The following is a 27,625-nucleotide window of genomic DNA, read 5'->3' as shown; positions in this document are numbered from 1 at the left end:
TCTGGTACTCTTGCCTGGAAATCCCATGGACAGAGGAGCCTGGTGGGCTACTGTCCATGGGGTCGCAGAGAGTCAGACACAGCTGAGCTTGCACACGTGCACACAGATGCCTACAAAACTCTTGAAAGAGACAGGAGACAGAGGTCAGGCAGACCCATGAGCACTTTCAGGTTTGCCCCTAACATTCAGGGAGTCAGTAGCCAGAAGATGGCATCGGCAACAGTCACTGCTGCCTTTAGCACAGAAGCAAGTGCCGGGACAACAGGTGGAGGTCACGGGGAAACTTCACTCCTACCAAACCCATGGGCTGTTCCCTACCTCTGCCTCCACCCCTCTGCTGGAAGGCCACTCATTGGTGGGCCTAATCCCCATAGGACAGCATTCTGGGAAATGTAGTTCGCCTGCTTCCAGCCCCTGGGAGCCTAAGGGGATCTGAAAAGGTTGGAGATGTGTGGGGGGCTGATTGTCTAACATGCAATCCGTTGAGGTGGGGATATGATCCCTTTAAGATCCGTAAGGCAGTGGCCAGGTGTGTGGAGGCGGGGCCAGCATCAGGGAGGCAGGAGGGTACAGAGGGCACCCAGGATTTGCTGTGGGCAGAGTTCAGAGCTGCACAGCTTCTGGGGGAGGAAGGGGAAGGGGAGGGTAGGCCTGAGCGCCTCCCTCTGAGGCAGGTGGAGCAGCAGCAGGAGTGGGGAGATCTGAGCGGGTGGCCCAGTCTCAGGGGTGCTAAATGCAGGCTCTTCCCAGCAAGGGTAGGTGGGGTAAACTCAGAGCTACAGGGCATCCTGGGTCACTCAGAGCACCCCTAAAACTGGTTCAGGGCCAAGAGAAGAGCTGGGGAGAAAGCCAGGGGTTTCGTGGGAAGACGGCAGGACCACCATGGACAGATGTGATTGCCCGAGAGCCAATGGAGTAAGATCACAGTCTTTTTTTTTTTTTTTCTGGGATCTCCGATCTTTGTCTGTTTTTTTTTTTTTCCATTTATTTTTATTAGTTGGAGGCTAATTACTTTACATCATTACAGTAGTTTTTTCATACATTGAAATGAATTAGCCATGGATTTACATGTATTCCCCATCCCGGTCCCCCCTCCCACCTCCCTCTCCACCCGATCCCTCTGGGTCTTCCCAGTGCACCAGGCCCGAGCACTTGTCTCATGCACCCAACCTGGGCTGGTGAAGATCACAGTCTTATAGTGAGTTCAGTTCAACAAATGCCTGAAGCCACCACCTGGGCTGGGCAGCATCTTGACATAGAAGCATACAAACGGGGCCTGGATACAGGCTGTGCCCTCAGAAGTATACTGATCGGTGAGAGAGACCGATAGATGGTGGTGGTGGTGTTGAGGAGGAAGAGGAGAAGGATGGCAATGACTGCTTAATTTGACTGCTTAATTTACAAATCATTTTACATAGATTATCACTTTTACTCTAGGCACTACCATTATATACTATTATTAAGCGCTGATGACTTAGACAGTAAAGAATCTGCCTGCAGTGCAGGAGACATAAGAGATGTGAGTTCAATCCCTGGGTCAGAAAGATCCCTGGAGAAGGGAATAGCAACCCTCTCCAGTATTCTTGCCTGGAACATTCCAAGGACAGAGGAGCCTGGCAGGCTACAGTCCATGGGGTCGCAAAGAGTCGGACACAACTGAGCCACTAACACTTCCGTTTTGAGCAGATAGGAACTACTTTTATTCCTAATTTGCAGGTGGGGAGCCTGAGGCTTAGAGAGGTTAGTGGCTGGTTGTGGTCACACAGCTGGTGACCTCCCCCCCTGGGCCCCTGGCTCCATATCCTACAGTGTAACACAGACAGGGCACAAATGCACAGACAGGGCTAAGTGGGGCCAGGGTGGGGCAGTGGGGGCAGTTCTGGGAGGAGATACTCATGCCAACCAGGAAATGAGGGGCACTGACAAGGCTAGGTGGCATGTAAGCTAAACCAGAGACAGTGGTCACATTTCAGGTACAGAGATGAGTGAAAAGAGCCTGCAGAGAGTAGGATTCGTGTTAGTGACGTCTTGGGAGGTGGTTAGTCACATGGCAGGAAAAGCTAAGAAGAGGTCTGAGCTTTTCAAAGTTTGTCTTGCTTGTACCCACTTTCTCGCTCAGTTAACATGAGTATATGAGTGCTATTTAGGTGCTGGCAGGCAAAGATGCATCAGGTACTGGGAGCAGCTTGGTGGAGGTGGGGGACATGCAGGTAAGCAGACTCCCCTGGTTTGGGCACACAGAAGTCTAGAACAGGGGCAGAGGACCCAATACTTCTAGGAGGAGGGCCCTGAGCGCCTCAGCAGCTGGGCGGGCGTGGGTGTTTAGGGGCAGGGAGAGGCTGATAAAAAGACCAGAGGGGTGAGCAGGGCCATTGATCCTCAGCGGCTTGAGATCAGCCACAACTAGACACAGGACGTCATTGCCGAGTCGGAGGTGCCCTTGGAGGCTTACTGGCAGATTTCTCTGGCAGGTGTGCGGGGGAGGCGAGCCACAGTCAGGGAGATAAAGGAGCTGGTGACAAGACAAGGGCCTGAACCACGGTAGGGACAGAAATTGGGGAATTTGACGATAGCTTGGAATGTAGAGATGACAGGATGTGGTGACAAGTGGATGCAGGGAGGGGAAGGAGGTTAGAGAAGTTACAGGTGGTGGGACATCTGCTGGTGGACAGTTCATAGGCTGCGTCCTGGAGACAGAGGCTGAAAACACAGAGAGAGTGTTGGACCGTCCGAGCAAGGTCCCAATCCCAGCAGCAGTGGCATGAAATGGGCTGAAAGTGAGTGGGGGGTGGGTTGCTTCATCTGCACCACAAGGGGCATCTACTGTAGAGCTTGGGGAATGGGAAGGGGAAGTGGTGAGGTTCCCTCCTACTGTTCTCCCATCTCTATAACTGAAGCTTTTAATTGTGTGTAGTAGACAAGTTAGTGCTACATGGGTCAAGTTAATTAATGCCTGCACAATAATAATGATAATAAAGGCCAAGTGTATCCATCACATCTATCCCCTGGCCCCATCCCTAGCTTCCTTGGAAGCCCAGAACAGCCCTTGCAGCCCAGGTCCCCATGGTCCCCAGTCCCATCCTGGCCCCCCCACCTCTAAGGAGCAGGTTATGATGGCAGTTCAGTGAGTACCCACACAGGCACATGTTTGTGGCAGCAGAACTGTGAAATAGTGAATTTAGGCAGTGAGTAAACTCTTTGCTGGATAATCCATGGTTCTCCCTCTCCCTTTTCAGGATAGATTTTTCTTTCCTTTTTTTTTTTTTTCTTTAAGCTCAGAAATATGCCAAGAAAATGAAATGAAGTAAAGGGGAAGAGAGAGAGAGACCAAAGTGCCTTTAATTTGAATAGCTGTTTCCCATGTGAAAAAGCGACAGTTCATTGCAAAATATTTATCTTCATTATGGTTGATATCATTATTGATGGAGAAGCTGTACAGACTAATGGGAAAATCTCTCTAGGAGGCCTGAATCCAGATGCACGGAGTCTCCACCTTGCCTTAGACCTGCTGGGTGAGCACGGCCTTTAATTTCTGGGTACCCCCAGCTGACCCACGGGTACAGCTGGAAAGAATAGTGGTGGTGGTTGGACTGGCTGCACCCACGTGGGATTAGTCCTTCAGGCCTGGGTGTGAGGGCCTGGTAGTTGGGACTGCTTCTTGCTTGCCTGTGTGTATTGCTGGGCCCCTGCTTAATAAAGGAGCGTGCCAAGTAGGGGGAAGATAGGTGGATGACTGTAAGGGCGAGTATGTGTTAGAGGAATAGGTGGGCCATTGACTCCATTTTAACCATTCATTTCACCTAAAGGGTGAGTGTGGTCCGGAGAGGGGCTCACACCCCTCAGCAGCAGAGCTGGCCTGGGGCTCAGCCCGTTTCTTCCCAGGAACCACTCTGTCACTCTGCTGGTGGAAGTTGTAAAACAAACTAGAATTTGCTCCCGCAGCTAATATTTAGCTATTCAGAATAAAAGGAGTTTACAAAAATCAGAGTGTCATTTACCATGACGAATGTTTCAGAGGCTCAGGTTAGCAGCTGTGGGAGGTGTAACTCATGTGAAACTCAAGTCTTATGTGTTCACCACCCCAATCAACAGTGAAGGTGCAGAGCTGGTCTTACTCCCCACCCATCCCATTTCACAGATGAGCCCACTGTGGCCCAAAGAGGTGACAGTGGGTCTCACCCACGACCTCACAGGCAGCAAGGATTTAGGAACTGGTTCTGGAACCCTGGTGTTTGGGGTCAACTCTTAGGGTGAATTTTGCTGGCCCATGGCCACCTCTGGTGACACCTGGGCGGCGTGTTGAATGCAGCCCGGAGCAGGCGGAGCCAGGACTCAGCTGTGTTTTCCTGTGCCCGAGTGGGTTGATTAACACAGGAGGTGCTGAGAACAGCCCTGACTTTGAGGAATTCCTCGAGGGGAGCCGAGTGCGTCTTCCCAAGCTTATTAGCTGGTCTCAGAACTTTACAGCCACACCTCATAAATTGGCACAGTGTGACATTTGGCTGTCCGCGGGGAAGAGAAGGCGGGGTGATTTAGAGCTGCCGCATGCAGGTTTCCGGTCTATGTCAGTGCACAGAGAGCTTCTGGAGGGTGGAGGCCTTTATGAGTTGTTTTCTGCCTTCACACTCCACCCCCTTCAGGCCCAGGTTTACTGCTCTGAGGTTGTAAAGATGCCAAGGAAGGGAGCCTGGGCCAGGCTTTGCCCGCACTTGCCTCAGATGGTACCTGCTGATCTGGACAAAAATAGCATCATGAATGTGTGACGGGAGACCCTGCTCACCCCATCTTGGGGTGTGGCCAGGGCTCCGGCATGCCCACCCCTCCCAACCACAGAAATGAGGCATCCGGGCCCTGCCCTCCTGCCTCCTCTCCCCCAGGTGACTGGCCTCCCCTGTCACGCGTCCATCTAACCCGTGCCCTGCTGACACCTCCTTCTGACTCACGCGCCGCTTCCCTTCCCCCAGGGAGTGCTGCGGCTTTGAAATGATGGTCTTTAATCATTTCTTAAGTGACCAGCCCAGAAATCATTTCTTAGTGCCATACACACAAATTAAATCATAAATCCACACTGGGCCTTGCCTGGGTAGGATGGAAGTATAGCCTGATTTGGAGCAGAGAGGAGGCCTCTGCAGGAGACAGGAATCAGTCTGCGCCTGGAGGGAAGACCAGGGCCTTGGCGAAAAGGGAAACTCATCCTACCGTCTGAGCGGGCACTGCTCTAACAAAATTCCACAGACTGAGGGGTCTGAATAACACACATGTATTTCTCACAAGTCTGGAGGCTGGGAAGTCAAAGATCAAGGAACTAGAAGATTCGGTCTCTGGGGAAGTTCCATTTCCTGGACAGTGTGTTGTTTTCCGATTAAGTCCTCACATGCTCTTTCTTTGTTCCCTGGAAGGGGGTGTAGAGAGAGACATCATGGGGGCCCCTCTCTCATGACCTAGTCTAACCCCCATTACTTCCCAAAGGCACTGCTTCCAAATACCTATCACACTAGGGGTTGGGCCTTCAGTGTATAGATTTGTTGGGGAGACAGACAGAGTCATTCAGTCATGTTTGACTCTTTGTGACCCCATTGACTGAAGACCGTCAGGCTCCTCTGTCCATGGGATTCTCCGGGCAAGAATACTGGAGTGGGTAGCCATTCCCTTCGCCAGGGAATCTTCCAGACGCAGGGATCAAACCTGGGTCTCCCGCATTGCAAGCATATTCTTTACCATCTGAGCCACCAGGGAAACCCTTGTCAGGGAGGTTGGGGGACAAACATTCCGTCCGTGGTACTTTCTCTCTTTCTCCAGATGGGCCCTTTTGCACTCATGTCATTCTGCTCTGGGCAAAAGATGAATGTATCCCAGAGAATGCGTTCAGGTGTGTTCAGGACATCAGAAAGGTGCTTATCTCAGGGTTCGGAAGTGTGGGCAGTCCCATCAAGAGCTGCAATACCCATACCCAACTATCCAGAACCAGCCAAATCCAAAAGGTTCTTTGATTAGCTCTGGGAGGTCAGAAGGAGGTGGGCAAGAGGATTGTATGAGAGAGTGAGGCAGACAATCATCAGGAGAGTGTCAGCAGTGGGGGATGGAGATGAGTGTTCTGAAACATCCATGATTCCTAGTTATTTCAAGACTCAGTACAACATTCTGACCTGCTCCAAGACTAATTTCAGCCTATTTGGAACAGCTGATATCTCTTCCATTGAAGACCAAGTCTTCTCAAAGGGCACCAACAAGGGACTAAACATCCTTGACCCTTTCCCAATCACCATGCCTTTGCACATGCCATTTTCTTTGTCTGAATGCCTTCTTTCATTTTATCTACCTACTAAACTCCTATTCATGCTTCAGAACTGTCATCTCCAAAAGACCTGTCCTCTCTCCCAACTAATATGAGAGGGGACTGTCTCTTTTCTCCCCACTTCTATACATGGCTCTCTTTCCCCATTAATCATGTTATTTTGTCATTACTGTCAGCATCTTTCATTACACTTATGTTCCTTGAGAATGGGGGCTCTGACTTACTCCGTGCTATATATCCAGCATCCAGCTCAGGGCCTGGATCCAAAAAGTGATGTTTCTGAAGCTGTGTAGTCAAGTGATTGGAGCACCAGAGTGAAAGATCTGCTATCTCTCCTTTGCCTCCAATATGCTTTGTTTATGTAAGTCACTCAGCTTCTGAGTTGAGAATCTGAATTTCTTCCTCTGCAAAATGGAAGAAATAAAACTAGTACCTTCACTATTTCAGAAACCTACAAAGAAGATGAATCTAAGATTGGGGTTTGGTGGGGGAATGTGTCGAAACCCTTTAGCTTGAAAAAATGCATTAGAAAGTCAAGGTGTTGGTATTGCAATTATTATTTGATTCCCAAATGGTGAGAGCGCTTCCAGAAATGTGCTCTGCTTGATGAACCAATACATTCTCAGCCCCTACTGATGAATTTGGGAATCGAATACCTGTCATCTTGAAATAATTGACACATCTTAGGAAGGCACTTGCATTCCTCTGATGAAATTCTGGAGTCTTATTGAGAGCAAGGAGAAAGACGTGTTACATGGGAGCAATATTGTTTTATGGACCTTTATCTTGGTTATTAACAAATGAGTGTTACATGTAGAAATGGTAAAGGGGGAATTCAGTAATGAAGTTTCATAGGATTATAATGATTATTAGCCTGATGATGGTGAAATCCAGATTTCAATGCATGCCATTTCCTAGGCACTCACTGCTGTATGCCCCCGATGCTGGTGGACAGCAGGCAGTGGTACTTCTGTACCACTGTCCCATCCTGAAGTTATTCAGGAAGCGGGCATAAATGTGATAGCCTCCTTTGCCATATTTGGACCAGGGTATAATAAACAATAATAATTCTAGGTACCCATATGTCATGTCCATAGCAAACATCTTATGTTTTAGGAAGCTGGCGCCTACTAGAGGTGGGAGTAGGTAGTACCAGTGAATACTTAACCACCTGCTACCTGCTGCTGGGCTGCTCATCTACTGTCTTCAGGAAAATCAGGCAGACTTAACCGTTGACACTGCCTTCACTTCCTTCTGCCTATCAGAAGCCACAGGAAGGATGAATTTGCCTTTCAGAGCAGGCCTCTGCAGAATGCCCAGAAACTACATCCATGCATCACATTTTTACATCTGGTCAGGAATGAAGGCAGGCAGGGACTCAGAGGGATCAGAGCCAGCATATGACATGGACCATAGATGGTTTTCCCTCCTCCCTTTGGAAGCAGGGAAAGTAGGGCAAGATGCCTGCATTGAGCAGACAAGCAATACACCTTATCCATTTCCCAAGCCTCTCATCAAAACTTAAGTGCATTTGAACATGTCATTCTCAAGTCTTATTGAAAAACCCAAATAAACTTTTCGGCCAACCCAATAACTGGTAAGGGTATCAGCTTTGAAACCAAACATATCTGGTTTTGAATCCTGCCTCTTCCACAGACTAGCTGTGAAATACCAGGCAAGTTGTTCTACCTCTCTTATCCCGAATGTCATTACTGGTGAAATGGAAATGATACCATCCTCCTTATAAAATTTAATAGAAAGGAAATTATGTGTTAGGATTCCAGTTGTCAGTGAGAAAGAAAAAATATGTAAGATAATTTTTTTTTAAATATAGAGATTTGTTTTCTGTCATGTAAAATATATCCAGGCTGGCAGGGTACTCTGTAGCCTGGTATTAGAGACCCAGATATATTTAAACTTGTTGCTCTGAAATCCTCATAGCCCAAGATGGCTGCCTGAGTTCAGCCATAATATCTACTTTCCAACTAACTTTATCCCTTGACAGTCACTGCCCAGAAGTTACATATGCTTTGGTTTATATTCCTAAATCTTAGCAATTCAAGCCAAGGCCTATGGATTATTAAACCTTGATGGGAATGTTCCATAGAGTGGGACAAATGTTGAATTTTTAAAAGTGTAACATCAGCACACTACGTATGGTGCTAGGTGCTCAGTCATGTCCCCGTGGACTGTAACCTGCTAGGCTTCTCTCTCCATGGGATTTTCCAGGCAAGAATACTGGAATGGGTGCCCATTTCCTCCTCCAGGGGATCTTCCCAAGCCAGAAATTGAACCCATGCATCTCCGATGTCATCACTGAGCCATCTGGGAAGCCCACACTACTTATAGTGAACAATAATAATTTTATAACAATAATATTAACAGCTACTTTTATTTTATTTTATTTTTCTAGTCTTTTGGACTCTGGGAGAAGGCAAGGGTAGGATGATTTGAGAGAATAGAATTGAAACAACTACTTTTAACTGAGTAGTTATCATATGCTAGGTACTGCACTGAATTTTTATATTCATTATATCATTTAATGATCAAAACAACTATATGAGATAGGGCAAATTAATTCCATTTTTACAGATGAAGAAACCAAGCCTCAAAAAAAAAATGATAGCACTTGTTTCCTATGACTTTGGAGCAGTAGCGTCTGTAACTTAGAAGATGGCACCCCTTCCCCAGGAAGTCACATTGCCATAATTTATATTTAACGTGATACATGATGGCTTTTATTGGTTGCAAGGAAATTTACCTGATTTTAAAACGTTCCAACCAATGAGCTCTGAAGTCTCTGGAGTCAGGTAGCCTGTGTTCAGTGCCTGCCTCCATCACTGACTTGGGGCATTGGACAAGCCGCTGACTGTGTTGAGCCTCAGTTTCCTGATGTGCAAAATGGGAATAATTGTAGCTTATGTCTCTTAGGACTGTTGTGAGTATGAAATGAAGTCATGCTGAGCACCTGAGCACCTGGTGCTTGATAAATGTGCTATTTAAGCTCTGACTGTCGTTCTTATTAATTATGTTATTTTTATTACTATTAACACAACTTTGTAACCAGTTTTAGCTAATGGAGGTCAGTTTGACAGCCACAACCGTTGCCTTAGAAGGTTGCACATGGTGGGAGGAGAGCGCTCAACATCACCCCCGACTGGGCTCTGCAAGAAAGCCTGGTCTCTCATTCAATATGAGGCCTCTGCTGCAGGGAGAGGGTAAGCAAGGAAGGGCAGGCCCCTTCCTCTGCAGTGGAGGATTCAGGTAGTGATCTCCTGTCCAGCTAGTCTCCACTGAACCCAGCAGAGGGTTCAGGTAGTGATCTCCTGTCCCTCTAAGCTCCTATGAACCCGTCAGCCCGGGACTTGTTTCATTTGGAAACATCCCAGCTCTCCCCACTCCTACATCATAGTCCTCCCCGGGCATCTGCACCTGTTGCTCTTTCCTAGCCCTCCCTCATCTGGTGCCTTCAGAAGGATGGCTCTTTTGGTCTCCCCTAGGTGGGCACTGAGAGCTAAGTGCTAAGTGCCACCCTCACACTTCTGATCTTTACTGCAAGCTTCCCCCTTAATCATGTTTAATTGACAGACCTGAAGGTAGCTGGTGATGCTACTATATCTTTACATCCAGGAACTGCAGATAGGGAGGATGCAGAGCATGCTGGAAATGACTTCTCAGCACCTGGGAATAAATGGTCACCATAGAGAATATAGCTCTTCACCCCTTTCCTGCCCTTCCCTCAGCAGGAGCCCTTTTTCAACTGCTCTGAGTTACAGCAGCTGCTGGGCCATTCACACAGCCTCCAGGGGCCCAGCGCCTCTGATGACTCTGCTCAGCTGCACAGAAGGAGGGTGTCCTCCCTATTCCAGGATCTGCAAGCCCTGTTTCCCTGTTCATATTTGGTGAGGTTCTTGAGTGAAAGTCATGGGTCAGACCAAGATATTCTGCCAACTTTGTCTGCCTTCAGCCTTTTGGATAAATGTCATGTTCAATCCTACTTGGAGAATCTTTTGGGATGCATATAACCTTATTATTTCAGTATTGATTATTACTGACAGCTCTTTCCCTTTTTGTTAGAGTTGACTCCCAGTCTTGCAGAGTGGTGCACCCACTGTCACCGCAGTTTAGGAGCTGAGACCAGTCCTCCACACCCTCTTGACAAGGGCAGGGGAGAGTCGGTCAGACCCTACTGATTCCTCTGTGACCTTGGATAGGCCCCTTTCCTCTGACACTGCAGGAGACCCCTGCCACACTCTTTGTGCCACCAGGCTAGGCCAGGGCAGCGTGAGGAAAGGACTCATGTCCTTTATCTGTCAACGCGGCTCCGGTAATCCAGCTTGAGAATTTCAGCCTCCAATGACAATGACAGCTTTTGTCCTGTCATTACCAAAAAATAAAAATAAAAATCATTTCTTTTGCTCACTTGTCCCACTTGAATGGTGTATAATGGTGTTATAGATTGATGGTGTTTATGACTTTGTGACCAGGGGAGAAGCTGGAAGTTCCACTGTGCCCATTTCTACTCCTGCATTTCTGTAAAGGTCACAGCAAAATTATTTTATCAAGTACACCGCAGAAGGGGAAAATCTTAATCTTATATTATACATATGCAGCACTTGACCTTCTCGTGAGATGCGGCACCTCTTAGCTACACTTACTTAAACATAATGCAACTCTTCCCCGGATGCACACAGAGAGAATAATTAGGTTCCCTGGCATCCCAGCTGGAGAGGAGGCTGTGCAGTGGGGCTGACCTCAAAGACGAAAAAGAAAAGGAGTCGAGGCAGGCAGAGGCAGGGATGGGGTAAGATACCCCAGGGCTGCAGCGGGCTCATCCTGATGAGGCTGGTGGAGCAGACTCTGAGGCTTGTTCTGGTTCCCTGAGGCTTGTTCTGGTGCATCTCTGACCAAGTTGTCCCTTGCCTTCTCCTGGCCTTAGTTTCTCCATCATAGATCTGAGATGGGCCAACTCTGATCCGTGGGTAGCAGCTGCCCGGGGCAGGGGGTTGGGGGGGGGGGCGGGCATTGTTTAAAGATTCTGAGCTCTGATCTGGGTTGAGTGGGAATGAGTGCCATGATTGATTAGTGATGTCTGCCATGGACAACATGGGAGGTGGTGATCATAGCTATACTGGCTGGCCTTCTTCTAGGGTGTTTCAAAGATCTTTCTCCACCCTGACTGCGTGTGATTTGTGGACTCACCAAAACCCTAGAACGAGGAAGCTTATAAAAGAAGAAACAATAACCTTCCCTAAGAGACGAGTGCTATTTGCCTTGTCAGGTTTTGGAGAGGAAATGCAATTTGTGTGATGCATCTAAATGTGGTTTTTTCGTTTTTCTTTTCCTACATTGTCACTGTGAGAAACAGAGAGAACAGGGGACAGCGATGTTTTTTCTGGATGTGATGACTCACCAGGTCTGGCTGTCTGTGTGCATGCAGGTGGCCAGCCCTGCCCCAGCCACAGAAAGAGCGAGGGTGGCTTCCCGTCATTGTCCAGCCTTGAGAAGTGCAGTAAGAAGTCACCTTCATTTATCTTAAACACTTGGTCATAAATTATTTTTTTAAGGGAATCCATCAAGTTCTGTGTCAGGGAATACTTAAAAATAAGGCTTTTCTCAAAGGGTAAAATAAACACTTCAGTTGGAAAATGTGGGAAGCCACCTGACTGCAAGCATATGTCCCCGTCGCCTGCTGCCCAGAGAAACCAGATTGACAGTGCTTTCAGAGCATTGGCAGGCAGGCTCTGACGTGGGTGGGGACAGGGCCTGGAGACGGGGCATCTGGGGATTCCCTGCCTACCCCCTTCCCTGACACAGCAGTGGGAGCCTAGGCCTGGCAGCCCTGTTGCCCAGAGTGTCTGATCAGGAGAGGCCCACTGGAAGATCTGAAGTGATCTGACGCTCATTTCTGCTTTGTCGAGTTCTGGGGACCCTGAAGAGCATCTCAGGTGATGGGGAGGGAAGTGGGGAGGCCATATTCCCTTCAATGAATCTGTCCTGCTGCTGGCAGCATGCTTCTGCTCTCTGCTCAAGGAAAGATCCCTCCTTCCCATGCTGTACCCCTAGCATGTGCTCACCCACCTCCTTCACCACCTGGCTGTGACATTAGCTTTTCTCCAGGAGGCTGTGCTTTGCCCCTGGAGCCCCACATCTGAAGAATTCCGTCTTCCCTGGCCATCTGCTGCCTACGGATCAAGGGCTCCTCCAGGCCCCCTTCTACGGCTGATTCCCTGCATGTCCGCCCTGACTCCTCAACAACAGCCCTCTTCTCTCCCAGTGTAAAGAAAGTGACTCTCTTAGATCGAACTCAGGGCACACAGGAAGTGCCCCTCAAATGAATCAAGCTTATAAAAGGGAAAGGGCTCTGTCAGGCTAAAGCTTAAGAAGCAGTTCCATGGGGCCCCCATCTGCTACTGGCTGTCCAGGTGGCCTGTTGGGAAGGCACTCAGATAGCACCGCAACGTCCAGGGTCCAGTGACATCGAGTAGCTGGGTGCTGGGTCTCCAGCTAGAGGCCCCTTCCCAACCCTGTCCAAGGTCCTGAAAGGTTCCTGGGTGAAGGCTCCTCCTTCACAGGGTGCAGGGCCCTGTTTGCTGGCTGGTGGTGGGGAGCAGACCCAGCCAGCTCCAGGAGGAGCTCCCACCCCACCTTCCCTATTCTTCCCTTTCCTAATGTCACTCTCAACCCCCTCAAAGTCATAGGGAAAGTGAACTCAATGCCAGGGTATAGGGTTTTTAAAGGAGAACTCCGGGAAGAGGAAAATGCCTGGCCCAAGTCGATGAAGTGTGGAGGGCAGGCTTTCTGGCATTGGTAGGAAAAGTAGGGGTACAAGCCATCAACAGGTCACTTAGCCCAGTGCCTGACATCCAGTGGGGACTCTGTGCATACCGTTGATGAATAAGGGAGGCCCAGTTAATTACCAGCTCCTCCTCTTCTAATGATTTTTGACCCTGTTCCCACTACCCCAGTGATTATCACTCTTTCTCGGCTTTTGTGTTTCTCTTTAACTGTCCCCACTCCTCTGATCCATTCTCTTACCAGCAGCCAGTGTGAACTTTCAAACACAAAAAATCTGATTGTGTTTTTCCCCCAGTGTTAAACTCAACAGTGGCCCATGACCTAAGGATCAAATCTAGGGGCTGACATGAGACTCAGCCTCCTCATCAACTGACCCCTACCCACTCCACATACAACAATGGATCATAGAAACATTGCTCACAATTTATGGACTGAGTCATATTTTTTTCTCCAGGGCCTTTGCACATGCTGCTTTCTCCACATGGAGGGTGTTCTGTCTCCCCTCACTAACCCACTTTACCTCTGTAACCTATTAAGCTTCTATTAATTCTTTATATCTTTACTTGGGTGTCAGATGTCTGAGACCCTCCCAGCCTCAGTTGGTACCTGATCTGGCCTCCTACACTGATTCCCTCTGTTGGAATTTCCAGTTTAGAGTCTATCTTCCTCCACTAGGAAGTCAGCTTCATAGCGGAGGGCTCTTTGTGTGTTTCATCCACTGGTAGATCTCAGTGCCTCGCATGGCTCCAAGTTTATATTAAGAGGCCAATTTAAATACTCTAAAATGAATGATAGTTGAAAACATTCAGTCTGGCTCCTTGTAGAAAACACCTAGCTGCTATTTATTGAGGAGATGCTACATTCCAGTATGTTTGCATATATTATACTGATCATCACAAAACTGTAAGAAGGAAGTTACTGTAGTGTCCCTGTATACAGGATTGGGGGCTGAGGTCGAGGGTTAAGTAACTTGCAAAAGATCACATAACCAGGGAGTGGCAGTTTTCACAGACCCCAAGGCCAGGATGTTTCTCCTCTACCTGGAGATCCTAGAGCAGCAGTTCTCAAACTGGAGCTGTGTCAGAATCTCCTGGAGGGCTTTTGAACACTCAGATCACTGAGCCCCACCCCAGCATTTCTGGTTCAGTAGATTTGGAGTGGGGTCTTAGATTCTGAATTTCTACAAGTTCCCAGGTGCTGCTGCTGATGGTGCTGGTCTAGAGACCACAGGTTGAGAATTGCTGGCCTAGGTAATAGAAAACCCCTGGGTTTGCTTTACACTATCCCGCTACGCAAACACTGACTTGGGCCAGGACTGCAGGATGCAGCCCTGAATTCCCTGCTGAGAGCCTCTGATCCCCAGCCCAGTCTCCCTCCCCAAACCTGGTCTTGGCTGTGCTGTGCCCTGCTGTTCCCTAGGAATAGGCACCATCGGTGACAAGGATCTAACTTCTGCCCCTCCTCCTTGTGACACTGCTCTCCTGTTTGTCATCCTTCAGTTCTGACCAGTGATGTCCCCATTTCACCAAGGCTAAGCGCCCCTGACCCTGACCCCACATCTTTAACAACTTCTCTGCTGATTGATGTGTTCTAGGCTTGCTGCTGCTACTGCCTGAGCAGCTTAATAGCACTGGAAGTTACAGTCTCGTCTATGTCATGGTGCCTGCAGCATTCATCAATTTCAGCAAGTGTCACTAAGAGTGATACGAGTGTATGACACAGCTAAGTGTTCCCTCTGCACAGGCTATTACTGCTGGCACTGGGCCCGTGAAGGCAGGGGCTGGAGACCCATTTGGCCCCATGTATGCAGGTCGACACACCTGCGTGCCCCAGCCCACTTCCTGCTGTGGCCGCATGAATGCTGTGTGTGCCAGGCAGCCCCTACTGCCACGTTCCCTCTCCCTCCAAGTTCCTCAGGCAAATGCTGTTCCTGTTTTCTCCGAGGCTTGGGGTACTCTTTTCCCTTTGCCTCACCCTCCCATTTCTGCATCAACTTTTGCCTATCCTTCAAGGCCTGTGCGTGTGCCACTACCTCCGGGCAGCCAATGCATGTGTCTACATGGAAGGCCTGTGCTCAGTACCAGGGAGAGGAAAATGCAAAGAGGGCAACACCTAGCATCACCCTTCAGAGACTTTGCCATCTAGTGCAGTATTTGGATGATCCGACGGGTGGATGTCTGGAAACCGATTCTCTGGGCAATGTGTGGCCCTCACTATGAGGGAATGTGGGGGTTTCACAAGGCCTGGGTCCCACTGGGATGTCCTGAGATTGTTCAGGGAGACCCATGTCTGGGAAACGAACAGACTGCTGATGACATAAACAAGAAACCCCAGCACACCTCCTTCCCCAGAGCTTCACGCCTGGAGGTCCAGAGTCAAGAACCCCTGGGGTCAGCCTCTGTAAAGTGAAGATGAGGGAGGCATTGGGTCGCAGGCGTGAATGTACAAACAGGGCTCATCTGAGGCCACAAGACCTCAGAGTGGAGCCTTGCAGAGCTGTGCCCAGGCCCTGCAGAAAGGGCTTGTTCCCGCCCCCTGTCCCGCCCACCACGCCCATCCTAGGGCTGCGGAGGTGTGTCTCAGCCACTGCCCACCCCAGCGGGCTCCTCAAGAGCAGGAGCAGACTTTGGAGAGGAAAGGTGAGGTTGAGAGGCAGTGAGCTCAGGGCTGTGAACCTCTTTCTTCCTCACCAGGAGCAGGAGCCTCACCCCTCTCACTGTCACCCCGAGAGGCAGGCACACCTCCCCAGCCAGCTGCTGAGCTGCACCTGCCTTGAGAAAAAGGCACCCGGTTCTTAAACAGGGGATGAATATTCATTGGCATGAACCTTTGCAAACTCATTTGGGGAAAAAAAATTAGATCAGGAGAAGTAATCAGATTATTAAAAAGAAAAACCAAGGACAGAAGGCGGCGGTGGAGGGAAGCATCACATTTAAAATGCACGGAGAGATTTCCTTTTCTGCAGAGAAGCTGTGACCCCCTGGACCATGCACCGGGAATAGTTAAGCTCTCCCACATTCCTGCTGCATAAAAATGTTTCGTGAGGCCTCAGTAGAGGGGGAGGGGTAGAAGCAATGTGCACCCTCCAAGTACAAAAATTATAAAATAATGTTATGAGGTTTTCATTTTATCTCTCTTGGATATCAAGAAAAATTGTGAGAGCTAAAGAGGCTCTGGTGAGTGCTGAGTGACAGGTTAAAGGGCTCCAATAAAGATTAGATGGTCCACTATCTCCTGAGGAAATTGCATAAAAGTGGTTATTCCCTCTTGCTTCTATTAATTTCCTCTTCCTGGCTGCTTGGAAATGCTTCATAACCTGATGCTGCAGATGGGGACGAGAGGCGCTTTCCATTATCTCAATCACTGCACTGTTTATGAGACACTTAATCTGTTTCTTTATAAAGTAATAGTACTGTTGGTGATGGATTTAGTGTCACGGGGAGGCTGCGTGCAGGGAGGGGAGGGGAGGGGGTTCTTGAGAGCATTGTAAGCTCTAGATGATTCCTTACATCCTGAGACTCTGAGAAGTTGGGTGGGTGTTTCAAGGTGCCCTTCTGGATATCTGCTAGAGGTCACATGTACCAGTCCCTTGTTGCTTGAAGGGGGGAGGGAAATGCTGCGTATTTTGCTTGGGGGATGGAAAATACACACATGCTTAGGGACCTGGTACTCATGTCTTGTCTGCTGCTCTCTGCCAGAGTCAGGGGTGGGGAAAGATGTGTGTGCATGGTGGGGCCGGGGGTACCACCTGAAAGCTCCATTTACCTGTCTGAACCATGATCCTCTGCAATGGAGTCAATGGAAATCAACGCCCCTTTTCTTAAGGGAACAAAGCAATCTGAGCTGTGCTAGTGTCAGCCCTCCAAGTCACAGGTGTCCCTCGGACAGAGGTCTCGTGGGAATGCACAGCAAGGCCCTGCGGCTCCTCCTTTCCCACACACCTCCGGGAATAGTGATGAAATGCTCCCAGTGGAGATGGGCCTGGGCACTCTCTGACCCAATTTCCCTTCCTACCTCTCCTGTTCTTCCACCTCTTCCCTTCGAGATTTGTTTTAGCCTCTCTTGAATTTCACCTGTTAGTCGCCACCGGAAAATGCTTCTTCTGGTCCTCATCTCATAGTGGGGGATCCTGCAAGTCAAGCACTTCCTGCCTGACCGGTCCCCCCCCCCCACAAGCTTGTGCACACAGACACTGATGGTGGTGTGTGGGAATAAGCCAGCATTCCATTGTCTGCCTGCTCTCTCACCCCGCAAGGGGGTCCTTCCCACAGTCTGTCCCCTACCCTCTGGGCCTGCTCACCTAGAGCTTCTGTAAAATTTACAAGACCAGTGCTCTAACCCCTGAGCTGTGGAGTCTACTGTAAAATTTAGTTGAATGAGAAGTTCATGACTGTAGAGATAGTGCTGACCATATTTTAATCAAGAGAAAGGCAACCCCTGAGTTTTGAAATGATATTAATGCAAGTAACTGTGTTATCAACTTCAAAATTGCTTGACAATTTTGGATATGTGCTTGATTAGGTGATCACATCATTTAATTATTGTTTTTTTGAGCCTTCAGGCAGGTGTGTGTAGCTGCCAGAGCCCCTGCCATTCTCCACTGGGTTACTCTCAGCCGCTTCATGTACTCAGGTGGCTTCTCTGGGCTGAGGCCATTGCTTTTGCTTCCCTTGGTCTAAATTTTTTTTATTAGACTTTAACAGCAGCTCCATGCTTTTCCTCAAGGGGTAGCACAAATTTCTTATTTATTTTTCTATGTTAAATTTCTAGTAAAGTAACAATCTTATTAACTTCTATTTCTTTTCAGTGATGTCTGATACAAGATGAATTGAAAAAGGCTTTGTGGACTAGCCTGGCACTCTAAGCATTATTTAAAGTATTAATTCTATGAGAAAATATAGCCCAAGTATGCTGACAAGTTAGTCTAAATGTTCAATAAATGAACCTAGGAATATAGCTTCTTTATAAATTAGGAAACGCCTAGACATAGATTTTAAAACAATATTAACTTATGAAATCTGAATATTAATGAGATTCATCTATTTTGTGATTATCGATAAGATATATGTTACAGATATAATGATTCTCCCATTATACAAAACAGAAGTAATCTGTGCAGTAACACATTTTTCCATCTGGTCCCAGGATTGATTTGCCCACTTTGGGATTCTAAGCTTATCAATCTTAAAAGAAAGCTTGTTTTTAAAAGGAACAGGAAAAATGAAGGTAAAGAAGAATTAGCACTGTTTAACTCTTACTGAGCCTAGATCAATTTTCATATTTGAGTTTAATAAATTCTAATGACCTGTGGAAGTTTTTGTGAGAAGTGTTAAATTTCTTTTTTATGGATGCTTTATACAGATAAACAAGATGAGGATGGCATAACTTGCTATTGGTCACCCAGGTAGTATCCAGATGAGCCAGGAATCGGACCCAGGACTGTTGCTAAGTGGGGATGGAGTCTTGCCCCCTCCCAAGGCCTTTCTCCCCAGCCCTTCTCTGAACTTCTCTCTTTCTAACTCCCTTGTTCCTTGTGGACATTAGGATGGCTGTTTATGCTGTTAATGTATTAAATGCAAAGAAAGAAGGCTTTTAAATGCTGGAAAGAAAGTGAAAACACCTTGTTTGTCTTGGACTGATACATTAAGAAAATTACATGTGGCAGGGCTCCAGTGAATGCATGAGGCACCATGCTCCCCTCCCCCACTTTCCAGGCGAAGAGATTCTGCTGTCTTTGGGCAGCTCAGGCCTGGGATTTATGTGTTCTCTACCTCCGGAATTGAATGAGGCAGTAATGCTGGGTGATCCACAGTAGGAAAGGCCAAGTGCTTCTCACGGGTGAGAAGGAAGAGAAATGGGAAGGAGAAAGGGAGAGAGGAGGAAAGAGAGAGAGAGACTCTAATGTGTGGGCCTGAATGGATAAATCTGCAAGTCAAATTCTAGGACACTTTGGGTGTACCATTCAGTTTTCCTTTAGTGTTTTATTTATTAAGCCTTTAGTAGAGATTTAGGGTTTTTTGTTTTTTTTTTTCTTTTTGCTTTCTACCCAGAAGTTTCTTTTGAATGTGCTGAGATTTGTAGCGAGTGGCCCGTTTTTACATGAGTTAAACAGAAATCTTTGAGATAAGGTTACTGAAGCATCTAGACAGTGTTTACCCCAGTGTGTTCCATGGCACTTGAATCCCAGGAGATGTGCTTCAAAATAGGGTTTCTTGGTGAGAAAATACAGCATTTTATTTCCCATTTTTGGAACTTCTGGAAAATTCTTACTAAAAAATGAGATGACCATTTTAAATCCACAGATTCAAAATGTCTGACTGCAGACCCCTTTTGTGAGTAGCAGGTGTTAGCAACCCAAAGGACATGGACTCCTTGGAACACACTTGAGTTGTGTCATTCCAGAACATTCCATGACAAAAATTTCCTCCCATTCAAGATGAGCTCCTTCCTCAGGCACTTCCAGAGTGACCAAAACCCTTTAGTTCACTTCAAATAAAGGGGTGAGAAAACTTATGCAGCATAGGAAACAGTTCTTTCTTGTCTTTGTAGAAGAGATGTGGATATCTTCCAAATAGTTTATATGTATATCATCACTATTACTTCTCCCGCTGTGTGATTCTAGGCAACTTTTTTTAACCTTTCCGTGTCCCAATTTCCTTATTAACAAAATGGAGCTAATAATAGCTATCCCATAGAGGAACTCATGAAAGCACTTAACAAGAATGTTAACAGATGGTGGCTACTGCTACTGTTAAAAAATATTCTGCACTTTCCAGGAGGAAACAGTTTATTTGGGAAGATGAGCTTTGTATAAGCAGAAACCTTAGTAGTGGAACTTCTACTATGGCAGTGATCACATGTGTGCATGCTAAGTCGCTTCAGTTGTATCTGACTCTTTGCAGCGCTATGGACTGTAGCCTGCCAGGCTCTTCCATCCATGGGATTCTCCAGCCAAGAATACTGGAGTGGGTTGCCATTTCCTACTCCAGGGGATCTTCCTGACCCAGGGATTGAATGCACATCTTTTATGTCTCCTGCATTGGCAAGCAAGTTCTTTGGCATTAGTGCCACCTGGGAAGCCCCCTGGCAGTGATCAGATAGTATTGTGGTTGTATGACTACACTGGATCAAGAACTCCTTGAGGGCAGGTTCTGTTCTCAAAATTCCCTGGATCAAGTTCTTAGCAGGATCATATTAAATGTCTGTTGAATGAATTAGTGAAGTATGTAAGAAAACCGTTTGACTGTGAAATTAGTTTTGCCTGGTCTCAAAGGAGGATAAGCCAGAGCAGGTTTCCTGGGGACCAGAAGAGTCAGGAGCTGAGACAGTGAGAAAGGGCTTGAGGGCAGCAGACAAGCAGGGCCAATTTTCTGAGGAATCAGCAGGGCAGGAACCAGATGTCTGGAGTCAAAGGTCTCTGGAGATGAGGCATGGTAAAAGCTTGAGGAATGGCCTAGAGCCAGACTTCTGGGGGCATGGCTTTTCACAGGCTGACCTACGGAGAAAAGAGAATAAGTGCCTTATATATGTGGACAGCTCTAGTGGGCATTGGGTTGTACCAGGCGTTCCCAAACTTCCCCACTGACATGTACATGATAGATGACACCAAGTGCATAACATTCCCTGGTGCACTGCCTGTAAAGCCATCCTTCTTTGCCCCACCCCCACCCCCAAGCATTTCAAAATGCAATTAAGGGAGAATGATGTTGTTAAGCCAGTAACCTTGAAATCACTTTAATTTCTTCTTAAAGAATCACTCATGAATTTCAGCTCTTTACCATCATTCATAATAAGTGTTGACACAGCTCACAGTGTCCCTCATGTGTGTTGCAATGTGACATTTAAGAACCATAGGTCCAGCCCATTGTCAACCAGGGCATCGTTCCATCTGAGTGCTGGTGAAACTCCGTCACTGAGTGGATCAGGGTAAGGCCCCAACTGTTAACCAGGTGGAAGAGGGAGGGGATGACCATTTATAGAGCACTTATGCCTCAGACACTGAGCTACAGATTATATTCATTTTCTCAATTAAATCTCTCGACATATCTGAAAGGGAAGAATCATTATTCATATTGTTCAAGTGAGAGTGGCCATTGGTACTGGGAAAATATATTTCACTGAGGATGTTTGAAGACTTGGAAGTTTTAAATAGGGGTTTCCTCTATCTGAAATGCTCACTTTGAGCAGTGGGATATCTCAGTGTCCTTTTTAAGGGGACAGAATGGTTCATTTTCCAGTTCCGGGGAAAGGCCTCTGTGGCCCCTCTTCCTTTAATTCTAAGAAGGCATCTTTATTTTCCAGCTTGTCCTGCAGGGATGTTCAAGGCCAACCAGGAAGCTGAGGTCTGCTCTCACTGCCCTTCCAACAGCCGATCCCCTTCAGAGGCATCTCCCATCTGCACCTGCCGGACTGGCTACTACCGAGCGGATTTTGACCCCCCAGAAGTGGCATGCACTAGTAAGTGTATAGTAGGGGCTCTGGGCTGGGGAGTTTGATTGTCTGATAGTGCAAGTGGTGGGCCTGGGGCAGGGAAGACTTAAGGCACCTTTCTCTAATTGCAAGGTACAAAGGAGAAATGCTGGCTGTGGTGCTGAAATGAACAGCTCCTTGCTGGGCAAGCAGGGCCCCTCTATCAGTAGTACTGGTCAAGACTATGTTCTTTCTTTGTCCTCTCCTCCCAGACAAGAGGGCCTTCCTCCTACCTGAGCAAGACAATTTCTGTCCACCAGATGGTTAAAAATGTCAAATGGAGAGTTCTTTGAGTGCAAAACCAAGGTACACCAAGATGTTGAAACAATTCCTGGTAACTCCTCCACCTCCTCCGAGAAAATCACTTGGTCTTCACAGCTGAGAGTATCCTCTCTTTTCACTCGGCTTCCTGTATCTCTGTGACCAGGCTCCCCTTATAGCCCTCATGATTTTGCTAATTGTCTAGTAAAAATTTTCTTTTTTTTTTAAACGTAGATTTTTATAAAACAACATTTGTTATAGTTTCTGATTATAAGGTTAATGCATGTTAACTGGAGAGAATTTGAGCAGAAAAGAGTAAATATGAAAATAAATGCAACCATATTATCTATATCGAGAGATAACCATTGATAACTTATTGTGGCAATGGATGTAGATTCTACTGAACATTCAATGGAGAAATAGAAAAGAGAATTTAACTTGATTAACACTTTTAAACAAAAATTCCTATTTAGCAGCAGCCATTGATCCCAACCATTGCTTCCCACTTTGTCTGCCAGCTGCTGATTTTTCTCTGTTTCAGCTTTTTTCTGGTAAGGTATCTAAACTGTTCCCCACCCAGCTGGGTTCAAGAAGCCTTCGTCTACCTCTCAGTATTTCCCCTTTTTAAACTTCATCCGGGAGTCTTGGCTCAGTGGTAAAGAACCCTCTTGGCCATGCAGGAGATGCGGGTTTGATCTCTGGATGGAAAGATCCCCTGGAGAAGGAAATGGCAATTCACTCCAGTATTCTTGCCTGGGAAAGCCCATGGTCAGAGGAGCCTGGCGGGCTCCAAAGAGTTGGACTTGACTTAGCAGCCAAGCACACACATGCATAGTTGCTTTACAATGTTGTGTGAGTTTCTACTGTACAGCCGAGGGTCCAGTTATCCTTCATTCGTCTTTTTGGTTACCCCGTGAAGGTCCTCGTGTGCCAGGTGCCTATATGGTACATCCATGCCTCTGTCAAATGACAGGACCAGAGTCTAGTGTGGATGCCTGAGGCAGAAATTCCAGGGGCTGGGGCCTGTGTGTCAGCCCCACCACTCTCCCACTCTCTGCTGTGGAGGGAGGGGCAGTCATCCTGCCAAAGCTGGAGTGGGGCAACTCTGCTCCCTGGGGAGGGCTGGAGGAGAGGAGAGTTTCCCCACCCTGCTCTCCCTCATAATTCGCCCTCAGGCAGAGATCAGAAGCACGTTTATCCCTGCCCAGCACTTTCAAGAACTTGCTCCTCCTCTCCTAAGTGTGGCAGACCTAAAATAGGGATACTTTTCCCTTTCAGTATTCTTGTTGCATTCAGGAGTCAGTGCTCCAGGTTAACCTCTAATTATGCTAGAACTTTCTTCTGTGTTGGGTAATGTTGCCCAGATTGCTCCAAGTAAGGACCTTTCCTGCACCTCCTCTGACCAAACTCCTTCCGCCCACCCCAGTATAGAAAGACACGGAGGAAACATTTCATACATATTTGCAGTTTGATGGGCAGAAAAAAATGACTGAACTCCAGGTAGAATTTCTTAATTCTGGCCTTGCAGTATATATAACCTTTGCTGGATAAAGAAGAAGAATGAAAGTGTCTTCTAGATCAAAGTTCTGAGGTCAATCAATGCTTATAGATTTGAACTGAGAAAAAGCTCTTCCTTTTGTAAATTGATTTTTTCCCAGATCTCTCTGGGTTGATATGAACAGAAATGATTCCATTTCTGCTGACTGGAGTCCCAGTCTTCCTTTTGTGGTACCCCTGTACTGATTTCTGAGGTTCCTCTGTGGGTCCTGTGAACCTGACAAGCATTGTTTCATGCACTTCTTTAGAAGCCACTTAGGCCCAATCTCTGCTTCCTGGATATCCAGGCTAAGGACCAGTCTCCATGATTGCCAAAATCCAGGTTTTCACAGCTTCCATCCTGAAAATATTCCCCTCCACTCTCCTGGACCCTCTCTTACTGGCCAGCCTCCCTCTGTGGATAAACTCATGGAAATAAAAGTCTGGGACCCCAGCTTCCAACTCCAGCATACACACCCTATAAATCCATCCAGCCCCTGAATAAGGCCACCTTGAGAGAAGGTAGGGCAATGACAGATGTGGAGCTCATCGCTATATAGCACCTCTCTCTTCTGCCTCTCACATGACATTTCCCTTTTATCTCTCTGTCACCTGACCTGATGTGCTTGAACCAACAGAGCTGATTCCTGGTATAAGCAGGAGCGTCCAAGAGCCTTCACTCTGCACACTCTAGACGTCACTGCCCACTGCCCACCCATGTCCTGAGTCCAGCTCCTTAAACTCAGACCTCCCAAGCTTTTCTCTCTTGCAGTGGTATGCTGGCTCTAAGTTAGGCACACCTTTCTAGCCCCTATGTCCCACCACAATCTCCGCATCTTACCCAGAGTGGGCAGGTGAATGCAGGGCTTGTCAGGATGTCAGGGTGTGGAGGAAAGTCACTGAATCAGAGTCCCAGTTGCCTGTAGAGGTGTGGCCAAGAGCAGCTCAAGGGTGCATTGTCCAGCTCCAGGCTCTGGTTGGCAGGGGCCAGCAGTGGGTAAGAGGACCCAGAGGCCGGGCTGGCTGGCAGCACAATGCTAGGCAAAACAAGTGTAAATAAACCTATTATTTTATTGAGCCTCATTATATATTTGATTTATTGTGTGCCAGGGAAGTACTGTATGAAAAAGTCAATTTGTTGGCTTTTATAATCTCATTAGGGTTTCCTTTTAAAGCATTCTAATTGGAGGTGCCATCTGTTCTCTTAAAAAGGCATCGCACATCACCAGTGTAAATAATTTTTCAGATACAAGGAGCATATCTGGAGCTGTGGAGGCCAGGCACAGTGCTGCCCCATGGCCTAGGGTCTCAGCTGGTTCTGCAGGTGGAGCAAGGCAGCCAGTATGGGCCCAGCCAGCTGATAGAGGGTGGTGGGGGTGGGCAGGGCCCAGGTGCTTGTTCACTTCGCAAGTGCATACCTCTGTCCAGGCAAACAAAGGGTGGTGATGGCCCAATGAGGTGCTGGGAGGAACCAGGCAACGGGGAGCTCTGTCCTTCTAAAATATATAGGACGGCGGGTGTCCACAGTGTTCAGGTCTGGGATGTGATGGGGGAAAGGGACACAGTGTGGGAAGCCTCCAAGAGCCTAGGCCTCAGGCATGGTCTGTTGCCACTGTCTTTTAATGAGGTTGTATCAATAGTTGTTCACTGACAATACTGGACATTTTACAAAAAATTTCGTGGTTTAAAATGTACTCTTTTACAAGGCTAAAAATATCTGTAGTTTGCTAAAAAATTGATGTTTTTATGACTCTTGCTAATCTCGTGAAACAAGCACCACATATATATTTATTGTATTTTTTATAGTGTTCAAAGTTTTAATTTATTCTAAATTAATCTGAACATTTAAAATGCATGACAACTTTCATAGCCCTGTGCGGGCATTTCTTTATTTTCTTTTTAACCTCCGGGGAGAACCTGGGATCTCCTTGACTGCCCCGGCAGCCCTAAGTGTCCGGCCCTGCTTGACAAAGTTCATGGATTCAGCAGGATCTTGGATGCACTCCAAGGCTGTGTCAAAGGGCTGGGGTGGGCTTTTAGTGAAGTCAGAGAAGAGGGGCATAGGGAGCTGTATGAATGAGTCTGTGATGATGTTATTGCTGCTGATCTTGGACACCCAGCTCCCTTCTTCCTTCTTCTCCATCCTCCTCGAGTCTCTGCCAGTCCTGGCATTCTGGATCTGCTGCATCATACCTGGCCAACTGTCCCTTTGTCCTGCCATGGCCCCATGTGCTCATTTTCAGGAAGAAGCCTTGTTCTCAGCAGGGTTTGGTGGGAAGGAAGGGAGGACCGAGAAGACTGATGTAAAGGTTTAGGGTGCAATGCTGCAGCATGTCAGGGCTACCCTCAGGCAGAAGGACAACCTAAGCCATGATGGGATCAGGTGAGAGCTGAGGCATGGCTAGAGGCATGTCACAGATCACAGGTGACACCACCCCCACCCCAACCCCTGCTAACAGAACCCCTTGAAAGAAGTTAGGCTATGTGAAGTGCTCAGTGAGGACCACCTGTAATGAGGAGGAATTATCAGTAGGCTACTTGGAGAAGTGGGCAGGAGGAGAGGTCAAAGGGAATGTCCGGCCCCACCAGCCAGGAAGGGTTGCAGAGGCTCTCGGCTGGGGAGCTGGGACTCTGAACATCAAGATTACTGACTTCAGCTGAGGAAGTTGCTCACCTTTCTCCTCCTGCTTCCTCCTCCTGAAGCCCCCTGGGGAGTCTTGGCACCCCAAATTGCCCCAATCTCCTTGAATAGGTCCTGGGAAAGCTGATTGAATCACTGATTTGCATGTAGCATTGGGAAGGTGGGCTTGGCACTTCACAGACAGAAGTTTGAATCTTGTCTCTGTCTCTTACTGTTTCTGTGAATTGAACTAATCTCTTACCTTTCTTACGTTCTGTTGTTTTCTTCTCATGACCTCATAATAATGCATGCTTCTTTGGGTTGTTATGAGGATTAAACAAAATCATATTATGGAGTCTTTGGCTCGGTGCCTGGTTCATAGTAAACTGTCAATCAGTGTTAGAACTTGCTTTGGTTACATCCCTGGAAAGTGTGAAGATTGCAGCAGATATGGAAGCTTCCAGCATGATTGGAGATCTAAAAATAAAAGTGATGTCCTCAGGGGGAGAACAGGTTTGATGCCAGCCCCGAGTGTCACAGCAGAATCTATCGTGCAGTTCAGATCACAGTCACCATTCACCTTGGCCAGGAGCTCTCGATGAAAACAAATGAGAAGGTGACGGCCACTGGGAATGGACAGGCCGTCGGAGGAGGGAGCTGCAGACAGAGCATCTGAGGATTCCAGGTGCAGCTCGCCTCCAGAGCTGAGAGATGCTGAGAAACTGGGCAGGAGCGGTGGCCGAGGAACTGGGCTCTCAGTTCTTAGGGAGCAGGGACTCCGTGACTCCTCAGGGTCAGACCCACTTCTTTCGCAGGAGGGTCTCATGGTCCTGGAAGTGTGATGGGTGGGCCAGCAGGAAAGAGGTGGGAACCAGGAATGCATGAGGAAGTATGCAGCCCTGTGAGCACCAAAATGCATGTCTTCAGTTTTAAGTAATTTCTATTTATGGGGGAAGAAATGGAAAGGAGGAATTTATGAAGCAGGTGAAAATAGATAATTATGTCTTATAAAATTGCTGTCTGTGAAAAGCTATGTGAAAGGATTGGTGTAAAAATAATTGCCTTGTTACATTTCTGACCACAAAACCCCTTTTTTTCTCCATCACCCACATGGGAGAAACTTTGATGGATCACAGAGACAAGCTAGTGCTTGTCTTGTTTCTTTATTTCTTCTTCAAATGCACTGGGTTACCTCTGCAGTTTTGATCATAGAGGTGGAGTGTTAGAAGGGGCTCCAGAAATTATTGTCCTATACCACTGTCCTCTCTCATGGGAGACACGTTGGCGGCCAGTCCCTGTGGTCCTCCGGTGACCACCTTTGACTTTCCTCCTGACTCAGAGAGGCTGAGCAGAAAGGCAGGCATGTTGGGTGTAGACCCTAAAGTGTGTGGCCTGAGACATATGACATCTTCTGTGAACTGGGGCTTCTTATTGGCTGAATTGGACATGATGGAACTCAGATTAGGAGGTTGTGGGAATTAATGACAGGATGTCATGGCAGCCCCAGGATGAAAGCTCACGACTGTCTGCCTCCAGTGCCACGATGTCACACACATTGAGAACTACACTTTGGTAGCTCTTAGGAGGATGTTGGAGATGGCCATGTGGTGATGGAGATTTGCTGTTACTCTTGCTCTTGATTCTGC

At 47.6% G+C, this 27,625-nt stretch overlaps 1 protein-coding gene across 1 annotated transcript in view; it reads left to right on the top strand.

Moving 5' to 3' along the window:
* EPHB1 (EPH receptor B1) overlaps nt 1–27,625 on the top strand; it is a 454,706-nt gene that overhangs the window by 274,176 nt on the left and 152,905 nt on the right. The window contains exon 4 of the mRNA XM_070466704.1: nt 21,395–21,550. Coding sequence (XP_070322805.1) covers nt 21,395–21,550 — 156 coding nt within the window. The remainder of the gene's footprint in view (nt 1–21,394; nt 21,551–27,625) is intronic.

The sequence above is a fragment of the Odocoileus virginianus genome, chromosome 4 (genome assembly GCF_023699985.2).
Source record: "Odocoileus virginianus isolate 20LAN1187 ecotype Illinois chromosome 4, Ovbor_1.2, whole genome shotgun sequence".
In the NCBI taxonomy this organism is placed as follows: Eukaryota; Metazoa; Chordata; class Mammalia; order Artiodactyla; family Cervidae; genus Odocoileus; species Odocoileus virginianus.
This window is presented reverse-complemented; position numbering and strand designations above follow the sequence as displayed.